Source organism: Macrotis lagotis, chromosome X (assembly GCF_037893015.1).
Source record: "Macrotis lagotis isolate mMagLag1 chromosome X, bilby.v1.9.chrom.fasta, whole genome shotgun sequence".
NCBI lineage: Eukaryota > Metazoa > Chordata > Mammalia > Peramelemorphia > Peramelidae > Macrotis > Macrotis lagotis.
In genome coordinates, this window is record NC_133666.1 from 93,750,718 (window position 1) to 93,764,937 (window position 14,220).

At 34.8% G+C, this 14,220-nt stretch overlaps 1 protein-coding gene across 1 annotated transcript in view; it reads left to right on the top strand.

Moving 5' to 3' along the window:
• The window catches only part of AUH (AU RNA binding methylglutaconyl-CoA hydratase), a 164,162-nt gene that overhangs the window by 79,898 nt on the left and 70,044 nt on the right, over positions 1-14,220 (top strand). The window contains exon 6 of the mRNA XM_074200718.1: positions 2,231-2,287. Coding sequence (XP_074056819.1) covers positions 2,231-2,287 — 57 coding nt within the window. The remainder of the gene's footprint in view (positions 1-2,230; positions 2,288-14,220) is intronic.

The window sequence follows — 14,220 nt, forward strand, 5'->3', positions numbered from 1 at the left end:
CAAATTCCCATCCCTCCTGGTTTCTAAAGAACAATAGCGTTCCATCGCATACATATACCACAGTTTATTAAATTATTCCTCAGTTGAAGGACATTCACTCAATTCCCGATTCTTTGCCACCACAAACAGGGCTGCTATGGATATTTTTATATGTGATGTTTTTACACTTTTTCATGATCTCTTCAGGGTATAGATCCAGTAGCAGTATTGCTGGAACAAAGGGCATGCACATTTTTTGAATATAATTCCAAATTGTTCTCCAGAAAGGTTGGATGAGTTCACAGCTTCATCAACAATATATTAGTGTCCCAGATTTCTCACATCCCTTCCAACATTGATCATTGTCCTTTTTGGTCACATTGGCTAGTCTGAGAGGTGTGAGGTGCTTTAATTTGCATTTCTCTAATCAGTAATGTTTTAAAGCAGTTTTTCATATGACTATGTATTGCTTTGATTTCCTCATCTGTAAATTGCCTCCACATATCCTTTGACCATTTGTCAATTGGGCTTTCCCCCTTTCTTTCTGGAATTTACCACCTCTGAACAACCTTTTATAAAAGTTAAGGTCACATTCTTTTATATTTCTTAATGCCTTTTTTATATTTAATCAGCCCACAAGCATTTATTATCTTCTTGTGTTGTGTTGGTGATTCAGAAAAAGCTTAAACCTACGTTTTCCCTCCCTATCTTCTTTATTTTGGCATTCAGGTCTTTGGTTGTTGACATTTTGGATTTTTAACCTTTTTTTTTTGTTTGTTTTGCAAGGCAATGGGTTTAAGTGACTTGCTCAAGGTCACACAGTTAGGTCATTATTAAGTGTCTACGGCTGGATATGAACTTGGGTCCTCCTGACTTCAGGGCCAGTGCTCTATCCACTGTGCCACCTAGCTGCCCCCAATTTTTAACTCTTGAAATTAAACATTTAAGGAACTGTATATGTTACAACACAGATTCTGATAAATGGTTGTGAATATATCTGTAAAAAAAAATTAAGATGTTATAAAAGTGTCATGAAAAAAGTCATGGATAAGATAGATCAGTTCTCAGAACTATAAAAACCATTTGTTGAAAAGTAAGTAGAAACTGATCCTAAGAAATTGTTAGCATGTCTCTGAAATAGTTAAGTTGTCTGATCCTAGAATAATATTCTGAAAGCTAGAGTATGCACAATTGTTCTGGTGCAGAGCTATGCAAACTTAGGAGAACAATTTCTAATATACGTGATAACATTTTGGAGAAAAACTTTGAAAGACTTTAGAAATCTGATCAGTGATAAACTGTGAGTCCAAAAAATAAATATGCAATATGTTACTCACTTTCTAATAGTGAGGTGATTACCATCAGTGTTATAATTCATTTTTACTAAACTATGCATGTGTATTAAGGGCTTTATTTTTGAGATTTTGTTCTAAAATTTGCCTGATTGGGAGAGGTAGTTATAACAGAAAAGATATTAATTTAACAGAAAGAAATAGAAAATAGAAAGTTTTGTGGTATGATATATATTTCTTTCAGTATAATTTATTTCTGTGTAGTAATGTTGTGCTTAAACAGTGCCCAAATAGAATGATGAAAATACACTACATCGCTAGCTATTAAAAGATAATATACATAGATTATGTATACATATACACACATATATATTTATATGTATATTTCAGTGTATTGTTTTGACAGGGTAGTACTGCTATTGATTAGCAATCTATTGTAAGGAATGGGGACTATTTATTTTTTAAATTGTGTTAGGATCTAAATTAGACACTTTATATTTTTCAGTTGCATTAAAATGTATTTACAATCATATTACATTTGCTGTGTAATAAAATTTTTAAAAAGCACCTTTAAAAAAAGACAAAAAAATAGTATTTTAAATTGTTTGGTCCTAAAGCAATTGAAGCATTTATGATCATTAGAAACAAACCCTATATCTTAGCTCAGAGTCCTTCTGAATCATAAGTAAGTGATGATTTTCATGTAGCAAGTTATCAGACCTGATACTTTAATAGTCTTCTTGTATTTAACAGATATTTAGTGCTGAGCCATTCTCAATTGGGAGAGTTTCTTGGGTCTTTTAATAATGGGCATATTCACTGAGACATTTATATATTCAGATGTCTTTTTTGGTCATAAGATATTCATTTAGTGACATATTGTTCTAAAGTTTCTTGAAAATATAAACTTTTTAATTTAAGAAAAATTTACTGTGTTTAGTATTTCTTTTGTTTTACAGCCTCTTCTGCTAAAATGGGCTTGGTCGAAACAAAATTGGCCATTATTCCTGGTGCAGGTATGAATTTAGTCTTTTTTGTTTCTTTTAAAGTAATAACTTTTTTGTATAAGAAGGAAATTCTTGAATTTGTTGTTGAAATTATTGAAGAGCTCATAGAGGAAAAATTGTGTTTTCCCCCTCTTCATTTTTATTAATATTTATTTATAAATATAATAAATAAATATAATAAAATAAATATAAATAAAGATTTCATATTTATTACTGTAAAAGTGGCTACCAGTGATTCTAGAAATTATAACACTTCTTTCTTTTTGTTTTTGTTTTTTTATGTTTTTTCCAATCACATGTAAAGATAGTTTTCAGTATTTATTTCTTTGTAAGATTTTGAGTTCAGCATTTTTCTGTCTTCCTCCCTTCCCTTCCCTTCCCTTCCCTTCCCTTCCCTTCCCTTCCCTTCCCTTCCCTTCCCTTCCCTTCCCTTCCCTTCCCTTCCCTTCCCTTCCCTTCCCTTCCCTTCCCTTCCCTCCCCTCCCCTCCCCTCCCCTCCCCTCCCCTCCCCTCCCCTCCCCTCCCCTCCCCTCCCCCTCCCCCTCCCCCTCCCCCTTCCCCTCCCCCTCCCCTCCCCCTCCCCTCCCCTCCCCTCCCCTCCCCTAACAGTGAGTAACCTTATCTAGGTTATGCATGTGTTTAACATATGTTGTGAAAGGAGAAACAGAACAAAAGGGGGAACATGAGAAAAAAAAATAAAACAAATTTAAAAATGTAAAATTAATATGCTTTTTGCTGCCCTCAGACTCCATAGTTTTTTCTAGATGTTAATGGAATTTTCCATCACAAGTCTTAGAGTTGTCTTTGCCCTTTGAACTGCTGAAAGGAGCTGTCTATCATTATTACTCAATTATGTTGCTGTTAATGTGTGCAATGTTCTCCTCACTCTGCTCACTTCATTTGGCATCAGTTCATGTTAAATCTTTCTAGATTTTTTCTAAAATCCTCTTGTGTAACATTTTTCTTTTTAGTTTTTGCAAGGCAAATGGGGTTAAGTGGCTTGCCCAAGGCCACACAACTAGGTAATTATTGTAGCATTTATTTCTGAAGGTCAATAGTAGCTGTTTCCCCCTATAAAATGATGTAATTGTATACTATATGATTCTTATGTTCCCATTCAGCTCTATTTTTGTGTTACTAATGAGGATACACTTGTGCATTTGTCACATGAAGGGAATGGGTTTGTGAATGTGAATGGAGGCATTTGATATTGTGAAGTCTTTATGTATAAGAAATATTTCTTTGTTAAAATAAAATTTTGATGCCTTTTGTTTTTTGCATCATAACTTAGTAATTCTTCTCTTCCCCCTTCCCAGAAATCTGTTAAACATTTTTGGGTTTTATACAAATAATTCTCTCCCTAAGAGATAGGTTGAAGTTAAAACAACACAGCAGGGGTGGCTAGGTGGTGCAGTGGCCCTTGAGTCAGGAGTACCTGAGTTCAAATCCTGCCTCAGACACTTAATAATTACCAGCTGTGTAGCCTTAGGCAGGCTGCTTAACCCCATTGCCTTACCAAAAAAAAAAAAAAGCACCTAACCCCCCCCCCCCCATACAATACAGCATAGAGTAAAACTGAAGACTCTTTAGTTTAATACACAATGACATTTATTGTATTGAGTAATTTACTAGCTAGTACTTTTGTAAGTTAAACAGTAATATTGTTTTTATTAAATACTGCTCTTTTTTCCAGACAGTATTCAAAGCAACAGAAGAATTAAATATAAGAGCTCAACTAAAAAGGAACAAAAAAAAGACTAAATGTATGTTTTCATAGATTTTTAAATTAAATTTTATTTTAATCATTATTTATTGTTTGCAATTAATAAACATCTGGCTTGTCTCCCTCCTATCTCTCACTTTTATCCCCTTGGGGATAAAGGGAAGAACAGAAGAAGAAAACCCTTGTAGCAAATGGCAGTGGTCAAAGCATAACAACATTTCCATAGCCAGATCCAAAAATTAATGTCTCACTGTGCGTATCTAGTCTCATCATTTTAGAAGGAAATGTTACATGTTGTATAGTATTTTAAATCATCCATCCTCTGTAGTGATGGTTGAACATTGGATTGATAAGTGTGTGAATAAAGTGTTTTCACCTCTATAGGTTAATGAGGAGCACAACTTATCCCAAAAGTTTGATTGTATCAGGCAAAATTGTTCTGAACAAGATCTTCTACTTCTGCTAACAAATAAAGGGAGATTTAAGGAGTGATAAAATAGTAAAAGGAAGAAATGAGGAGACAATATGGAAATTCCTGCCTACATCTTTCTACTTCAGAATTATGGTGCAGGGACAGCTAGGTAGCACAGTGGATAGAGCACTGCCTCTGGACTCAGGAGGACCTACATTCAAATCCAGCCTAAGATGCTTATTTAATACATACTTAGCTATATGACATTGGGCAAGTCACTTAACCCCATTGCCTTGCAAAACCCCCCCAAAAAATTTCAAAAAAATTAACTGAGAATTAACAGTGCAAAAAATTATGGCAATTGTATTCTCTAATTTATACTTTAGGTCAAATAGGCAGTATTTACTAAATGGTTAAATAAGTATAGTTGTATTTGAAATACCATGTGAAAATTAATTCAGGAGATCATCTCTCTTCCCTCTAGGATCTTGGAAACAATAAAGATAAAATAATCACATACTAACACTGCTTTATGTTATATAATGCTATATTGTGTTGGCTTCATTGTCTGAACTCTATTGAGGGACAAAAAAATTACCAACAAAAAGCACAAATATACTAAAAATATGACCCTTCATGAAAGGGATACTTATTTACAATACAAGAGATGAAATAAGAATCCACTCATTGTAGGGTTTTTGCATGTACTTAATATTAAGTATGATTTGCAAATAGAGGAATAATTTATAGAATGTTATAGAAACATGAAATATTTGCTTGGAAAAGAAAGTTGGATTCTAACACATACTAGGATTAATGGATAGGTAGAGTAGCATAATACCTAAGAATACATGTAATACTCAATTTTGCTTTGGAATAGAAAAGTGTTTCAGACTTTTTTGAATTCAGACTCCAACATACTTTTAAATTTATTTGTTTGTTTGCTTGCTTGTTTGTTTGTTTATTTATTTGGTAGTTCTTTTCCCCCAGATACATATAAAAATGATTTTTGAAGTTCATTTAAAAATTTTGAATTCAATAATTACCTAGCTGTGTGGCCTTGGGCAAACCACTTAACCCCATTTGCCTTACAAAAAAAAAAAAAACAAAAACCTAAAAAAAAAATTTTTTTTGAATTCTAAATTATCTCCCTTCCTCCTTCCCCAAACCCCTTCATTGAGAAAGCAAACAATTTGGTATAGGTTATAAATGTGTAGTCATGCAGAACATTTTCTTAATAGTCATGTTGTGAAAGAAAGCATAGGCTGCACCCCTCCCCCAGACCAAAAAAAAAAAAGAAACCTCAAGAAAAATAAAGTATGTTTCAATCTGTATTCTGAAAACTTATCAGCTCTTTTTCTGGGGTTGTCTAGCATTCTTCACTGTAAATCCTTCAGAGCTGTGTAAGTAATTGTATTGCTGAGAAAAGCTAAGTCATTTATCATCCTACCATATTGCTGTTACTTTGTTTACAGTATGTTTCTCTTTGCATCAGTACCTTATCATTTCTTTTAGCACAATAGCATTCCTTCATAATCATATACCATAATTTGTTCAGCTATTTCTGAAATTATGGATCTCCCCTCAATTTCCAATTCCTTACCACTAGAAAAGAGCTTCTCTAAATATACTTTTGTTTTGTTTTTCATCTTGTGGGATATAAGCCTAGTACAATTTGCTAGTTCAAAGGGCAGACATAGTTTTATAGTCCTTTGAGCATAGTTCCAAATTGTTCTCAACAATGGTTAAATCAGTGCAGTAGTGTATTAATGTCTCATTTTCCTGAAGTCCCCTACCAACATTTGTCATTTTCCTTTTCTGTCCTATTAGCTAATTTATAGGTATAAGATAGTACCTCAGAATTGTTTTAATTTCCATTTCTGCAATCAGCAGTGAATTAGAATTTTTTTTAAAATGGCTATAGATAGCATTGATAACCTCATCTGAAAACTTCATCTCTTGATCATTCATCAATTGGGGAATGACTCTTATTTTTATAAATTTGACTCAGTTCCCTCTATGTTTGAGAAATGAGACATTTGTCAGAGAAACTTGCTTCACAAATTTTTTCACAATTAACTGTTACTAACTGTAGTTTACTGCATCCTATTCATTGCCTCCCATTTATCCCATTCTCTTTTCCCCTGTCTCTTCAAAAGTATTTTGCTTTTGACTACCTCCTCCTCCATTGTGTTCCCCCTTCCATCATCCCTCCCCTCCAGCCCCCTTTCTCTTATTCTCTTCTCCCTCCTACTTTCCTATAGGGTAAGATAGATTTCTATACTTAATTGCTTATTTTATTTCTTCTTTGAGCCATTTCTAATGAGAGTAAAATTTATTCATTCCCCCTACCTCCCCAATCTTCCCCTCCACTATAAAAGCTTTTTCTTGCTTCTTTTATGTGAGTTAATTTACCACATTCTACCTCTCCCTCTACCTTTCTCCCAGTACATTCCTCTTCTACCCCTTAATTTTATTTTTTAAAAATATCATTCCTTCATATTCAACTCACCTGTGTGCTCTCTTTATTATATATAATGTATGTATGCATGTGCATGTATGTGTATACACACACACACACACACACACACACACACACACACACACAGCTGCCCTAATAATGACAAAGTTCTCCTGTGTCTATTTAGCTCTGATTTTTCATCAGGAAAATTTGAAATTCCTCTATTTCATTGAATGTTTATCTTTTCCACTGAAAGACTATGCTCAATTTTTCCAGGGAGTTGATTCTTAATTCTTTGCCTTTTTGAAATATCATATTTCAAGCCTTACATTTCTTTAATGTATAAGCTGCTAAATATTGTGTTATTCTTTGACTCCATGATACTTGGTTTGTTTCTTTCTGTATCCTTGCAATATTTTCTCCTTCACCTGGGATCTCTGGAATTTGGTATAGCATTCCTTGAAGTTTTCAATTTAGGATCTCTTCCAGGAGGTGATCAGGGGACTCTTTCAAGTTTTATTTTATACACGTTTTCTAGAATATCAAGAAATTTTCCTTGATAATTTCTTAAAAGATGATGTCTATGCCCTTTTTTTTAAATCCTACTTTCAGATAATCTAATAATTTTAAAATTATCTCTTCTGGATTGTTTTCCAGTGAGATATTTCACATTGTCTTCTAATTTTCTCATTTTTTGGCTTTTTGTTTCTTGATTTCTCATAAAATCATTAACTTCTGTTTACTCAGTTCCATTTTTTAAGGAATTTTATTTGGTAAGCTTTTGTACTTTTCCATTTGACCAATTTTGCTTTTTAAGAAGTGTTTTTTTCTTGTAGTGAATTTTTATTCCACTTTTGCCTTTTGACCAGCTCTGCTTTTTGAGGCATTCTTCATCTCACTATCTTTTTATGACTCTCACAACTTGGCCTAATCTGTTTTTTTTAAGTGTTATTTTCATCAGTATTTTTTGTGTCTCCCTTACCTATCTCTTAACTCATTTTTCATGATTTTCTTGCATCATTCTCATTTCTCCACCCTATTTTTCATCTACCTTTCTTACTTGATTTTTAAAATCCTTTTTGACCTTTTTTCATGGACTGAGACCAATTCATATTTTTCTTGGAGGAGTCTAATATAAAAGTTTTGACTTTTTTTTCTTTTAAATGTTTGTTTTGAACTTCCTGTCACCATAGTAACTTTCCATTAACAATTTTCTTTTCTGTTTACTCATTTTCCCAGTGTGACTTGATTTTTTTTTCCTGGGGGTAGGGGTAGGAGGGAGTTGAAGCAATTGGTATAAAAAAGACTTGCTCAGGTTCCCACAGCAAGTAAGTGTCAAGTGCCTGAAACTGGATTTGAACTCAGGTCCTCCTGACTCCAGAACTGGTACTATATCCACTGCTCCACCTAGCTGCCCTTATGATTTGATTTTAACTCTTTGTTAAAATAGAATTCTGTTTCTGTGTTTGGCAGGTGCACTGTCCTGAGCTTCTAGGATTTTCTCAGTTGTTTTCAGAAATACTTCTTTTAAGTTTTCAGTTTTTCTAAGGTGATATGATCTAGGGAGAGGTGTTTACTATTCTTCTGACCTATGCTAGTCTGTGAGTGCCCACAAGTAGTCTTTTCTGCCTTGTAACTATGAAGAGGATACCCTCTCCACTTGGTCCCAAGGTCTGTTGCACTAGTACCTCTCCTTGCCCTGGGACTGCCACCTAGGAGTGTGATCAGAATTTAAACATGGGCAAAGCATCAGAGTCCTGCCTCAATGCTAGCAGAGACCCATGAAATCTCCTTTCCATGCGTTGTTTGACCCACTTATTGTCTGTGGCCTAAAAGCTCTGGAAATAATTGTTGCTGCCTCTGCTAATTCAGTGGCTCCTTAGGCCTGTTCCTGGTTTGCTGGAGTCAGGACAGGCTGGCATGGATGCACTGGACTGCTCTTCTCTCATACCTGGTACTCAGATCTTTCTTGCTGACCTTCCTAATTGTCTTGGGCTGGAAAATTATTTCCCTTCCTTTTTTTGTTGGTTCTGTCTCTGTAGAATTTTAAAGTCATTATTTAAATATATTTGGATGGATTTGGGGAAGCGGTCGGGAGAGTCTCCATCAAGATAAAATTTCCTTACAGACAAGGACAATTATTTGATTAGTCATGTGAGTTAATAAAGAAAATGTTAAATTGTTTACAACTTGAAAATAACAGTTAAAGGGACGGCTGGGTGGCATAGTGGATAAAGCACCAGCCCTGGAGTCAGGAGTACCTGGGTTCAAATCTGGTCTCAGACACTTAATAATGACCTAGCTACAGCTAGGTCTTGGGCAAGCCTTGGGCAAGCCACTTAACCCCATTGCCTTGCAAAAAAACCTCAAAACAAAACAATACGAAAATAACAGCTAAAAATAGAAAAAAATAAAATTATTAGATGAGTATCCTAGAGCTTTGCTAAATGTGTGTGAAATTTAGCAAAACAGAAATTTGTATTATATCCTTTTGTTTTATTTTGAAAAAGTAATAATTCTTTGTTCTTTCTCCCTTTCAGAGAATGCAAACAAGCACTTAAATACCAAAGTTGTATGGTTTCTGTAGTAATGTTTTACTCAATTGAGAGCCTTAAATGCCAGTTGTGTTTTTTATAAGGATTGATAATTTTATATAATTTTTATAATTAGAAATTTTAAATAATTTTATTTCTGTTAATTATGTTTTATTTTAGTAATACAAAGATATATGGAAGCATACTTTGCCTCTTTAGGTTAATATTACAAAATGATATTATTATTAATAATTGATTCTAAAGTCCTTCATCTAATGTATTGGAAATTCATCAATTATTATCTAATTTTTACTCTCTTTTAGAAAATTAGGTAAAAGTTAAGGAGGGAAGTTAATTAATAGAGTCTCTCTGATGACACTGTTGGGTATATTACCAGACAAGGGCAAAAAGCTCTCTTGAATGATCCACTAAATGATCAGCTACTAAAGAAGAAAAAATGACTTGTCTCCCTTTGACCAAAATAAAAGTAAAATCTTTGGAAGAAGGAGACTGATTTTAGGAAAATGATTTTCTGAGACTGCTTAACTTAAACTCTGAACCTTTGATTAATATTGCCTGTAGTTGTGTATACTTTTCTAATAATATTATATGTGATGTATTGCATACTTATCTCCAAACTACCATGTGAGTTTTCAAAGACAGAAGATAATTAAATAAAGACTAACAAGAGTGATGAAGTTTTTACAATTTTTAGAATCCATTTCTTTTGTGTTCCAGTGCAACAATTTTAATTTATTAAATTCTTTCTAAACAAAATATAATTTAGTTTTAATTTACAATTTGGTATTATTACTGTAAAATAACCTCCACCTCCATTTAAAACTAGAATTAAAAAAAATTAAAAGAGAAGTTCATCATTAATTTATTGTTGCAGTTTCTTTAAAATTTATTAATCAAAAAAGAGCTCCTGGAAGAGCCTAAAAGCATTTAAAAAATACAAATTAGAGAATTAGAAGAAAAATTAGGAAGAGAAATGAGAATATTATGAGAAAATTGAGAAAAATGGCTTATCCGACCATATATACATGGTCATAATAAATTGGGTATATGTAAATGAGTGTTTTCTTATCCTTGTCTTATTCTCTACTGTTGGTATAGCTTTATTGAGATCCTGATCAATATGACAGAGTACAGTCCAGAACCCAGCTGAATTCTCTCAACTTTCTCCTCCAAACAACTTCAAAATAACAACTCAAATCGAATTTTGGAGCTGGAGAGCTGAGAAAAAGTTACAGGGAGGCATTTTTTCAGCCTAAAACAATTTAGGGTAGTTCTGTGACACCACTGTAGCACAGAACTCTGATCTTAGAAGTATACCAATAGTATACCTGGAAGGAAGCTATGATAGCAAAAGCAGCAGCAGCTTCACGAAAACTCAGCACAGAGATGTTAAGAGTATTGAACGATTTATCAGAAAAAGAATATTAGGGACCCCTTGCTGATAGTAGTTGCAGTTAGTACTGATTTATAACTCTGTTTGCCCATAAATTTCTTGGTCAAAATTCTAGGGTAAAGAAGAGCATCTGTGATCAGACTCAAGGGAGCAGGGGCTCTGGTCACAGTTCCAGGGCTCAGAGGAGTGCTAGCACTTATGACTGGCCCTGGAGTCAGGAGTACATGAGTTCAAATCTGGCCTCAGTCTCTTAATAATTACTTAGCTGTGTGGCCTTGGGCAAGTCACTTAACCCCATTTGCCTTGCAAAAACCTAAAAAAAAAAATTAGGAAAAGAGAATTACCAGCTTGACAAGAGACAAAAAAAAACAACCTAATGTCAAATCACCTTAAAAAACGAAATTGACCTAATAGTTTCTTTAAAAAAAGGAGCGGGACAGCTAATTTGCATAGTGGATAGAGCACCGGCCCTGGAATCAGGAGGACCTGAGTTCAAATCCAGCCTCGGACACTTAATAATTGCCTAGCTCTGTGACCTTGGGCAAGTCACTTAACCCCCTTGCCTTAAATATATAAAAAAAATTTTAAATTAAGCTTATGACCCTATAATATTCCAAGAAACAATAAAGTCAAAGGAATGAAAAAAAAAAAAGAAAATGTGAACTATTTCATCCAAATATGCAACTGACCAGTAGTACATTAAAATGTAGTGTACTATCTGAAAGTGATCTTTTTAGAGGTGATCGGATGTTTCTTTCAATGCCTATTTTGCCCTCTGGTTCCTGGATATCAGGGTAGTTTTCCTTGATAATTTCTTGAAAGGTGCAGTCCAGATCCTCTTTTTGCTTATGTCTTTCAAGTAGTCCACTGATTGTTTTTTTTTTTTTTAGGTTTTTGGCAAGGCAAATGGGGTTAAGTGGCTTGCCCAAGGCCACACAGCTAGGTAATTATTAAGTGTCTGAGACGGGATTTGAACCCAGGTACTCCTGACTCCAAGGCCGGTGCTTTATCCACTATGCCACCTAGCCGCCCCTTAGTCCACTGATTGTTATTGCTTCTCCTAGATCTATTTTCCAAGTCAGTTGTTTTTCTAATAAAATATTTTACATTTTCTTATATTTTAAAAATTCTTTTTTATTGATTCTTGATGTCTCATAGAGTCATTAGCTTTCACTTGCCCAATTTTTGAAGGAGTTGGTTTCCTCAGTTGGCTCTTGTACTTTGTTTTCCATTTTTCATTTTCCAAGCTGTTGATTTTTTTTTTTTTTTTGGTGAGCAGTTAGATTTAAGTGACTTGCCCAGGGGTTACACAGCTAGTTAAGTGTCGAATAACTGAGGCTCAATTGAACTCAGGTTCACCTGACAGTGCTCTTTATCTTTTGTGCCATCTCACTGTCCCTGACTGTTTCATAATTCTCTTTATCACTCTCATTTCTTTTTTTCTTCTTCCACTCTACTTTGATATCAAAGCTTCTTTTTGAGCTCTTCAATGAATTCTTTATGGGCTTGACTACTCTCCATTTTTTTTAGGATTTTGTTTATAGCTGTTTTGACATTGTTATCCTCTTCTGAGTTTGTCTTGATCTTCCTAATCAGCATAGTAACTTTTTATGAACAGATTCTTGTTTTTGTTTATTGCTCTTCTTTCTTTGCCTTTTTCCTTTCTTTTAAATTTAAGCTCTGTTCTTGTATTGGAAGACACACTGTCTCAGGTTTCTAATGTTAGGGACTGCAGAACCTTTGTGTTTCCTGGTGCTAAACTGATGTTTCTTTGAAGCCTATGGGGGAATCCTTCATATCTGGAGCTGCACTGAGGTGGTATGTTAGGGATCTGACAGCTTATCTTGTGCATAGCTGGTGTCCTAGTGGTGGTATCTAGTATGTACTGAGACCAGTGGGGGTGTTTTCTGCATTTCTCTTCACTACACTGAAGCAATTGGCAGCCTTGTCTCTGGAGGTTGCTTATTTTCCTCAGAGTATATTGAAACACTTAAGAGTCTGGCCTCTAGATGTTGTCTATTTACCTGCGGCTATGATGAAGTATTTGATGGTTCTTACATCTATAGTATATCTATTTTCCTGGCTATACTGAAACTCTGTGTGTGTTCCTGGTGTTGATGTTTGTCTGTTCCACTGTACCGGGGCTCAGGATCTCCTGCTGCTTAGCTGAAGTGGCGCTTGCTGCTGGCTTACTGGGATGCTTCCTCTCCTGGACTGCATTCTCTTTATCTGAGTAAGACATTGACTTTCTTGGCAATCTTCCAATTTTCTTAGGATCAAAGATTGTTTACTCCACATTTTTACTGGTTCAACTGTTCCAGGATTTGTTTCAGGGTGCTATTTTATAGTTGTTTGGAGGTGCATATGGAAGCAATGTGGTGATCCTCCATTTAGGATCCCTGAAGTCATTTTGTAAACCTCTCTTAAAGACAGATTCCCAAAGGATAACTCAGGAAAAACTAGTCATCATAGTTCTATTGGTTCTTTGGATAGTGCCTCTAGAGAGGGTTGGTTGCTTGCTTTGACCATCCTTCATCCTCAGTCTCCCAAGATTTGAGGAAAACAAAGGAATAAATAAAGTAAAATAGCTTACATTTATAGAGCATTTAGTATGTGCCAGGGACAGGGATGCGTATTTTACAAACATATCATTTGATCCTCACAACAAGGTAGGTGTTTTTAATATTTCATATATATATATGTTGTTTAGAGGAAAGTGAGGGCAAATAGTGGTTAAGCTATCTAGCTAGTAATAACATTTGTCCTTCATTCTTGAAGAAGATCATAATATCAGGTAGGTGATGCCATGACAAGCATGTAAATTGGATTTGAGTGAGGGGATGGTGAGCCTACAGTCTCCAGCCTTACATTGTCCTCCTGAGTTATCTGGGTCCAGTGGCCAGGTATGAATTAGGATGACTGGAGATGACCCTGTATGTGAGGCAATCAGTATTAAGTGACTTGCCCAAGGTCACACAGCAAATGTCATGTCTGAGGCTGGATTCAAACTCCAGTCCTCCTGACTCCAAGCCCAGTGCTCTAGGTACTGTACCACCTAGCTGCCTCTAGTTTGGGGCAAAATCTGAACTCAGTTCTTTGACTCCTGGTCTAGCACTCTATCTACTCTGATATCTTATCTGTTTCAATTAAATGAGAGTAAAACTACCTATGACCATTCTGCCATGGGAGACAGATGTAAGTGTTCTCTGAATCCTTTAGTGTCCTTTAAAGATACTTGTGTTGAATTGTCTTTAGCTGTATTGGGGCTTCCTAGATTAGTAATTTAAGCCTCTTCCAAGTTCTACTAAGGAATTTCTTCAGAATTCAGTTTACCTTAAAGTACTTTGGAGGGATGAAATTTTTTTGTATTGAAAAGGATTTTTATTCAGAAGACTTTA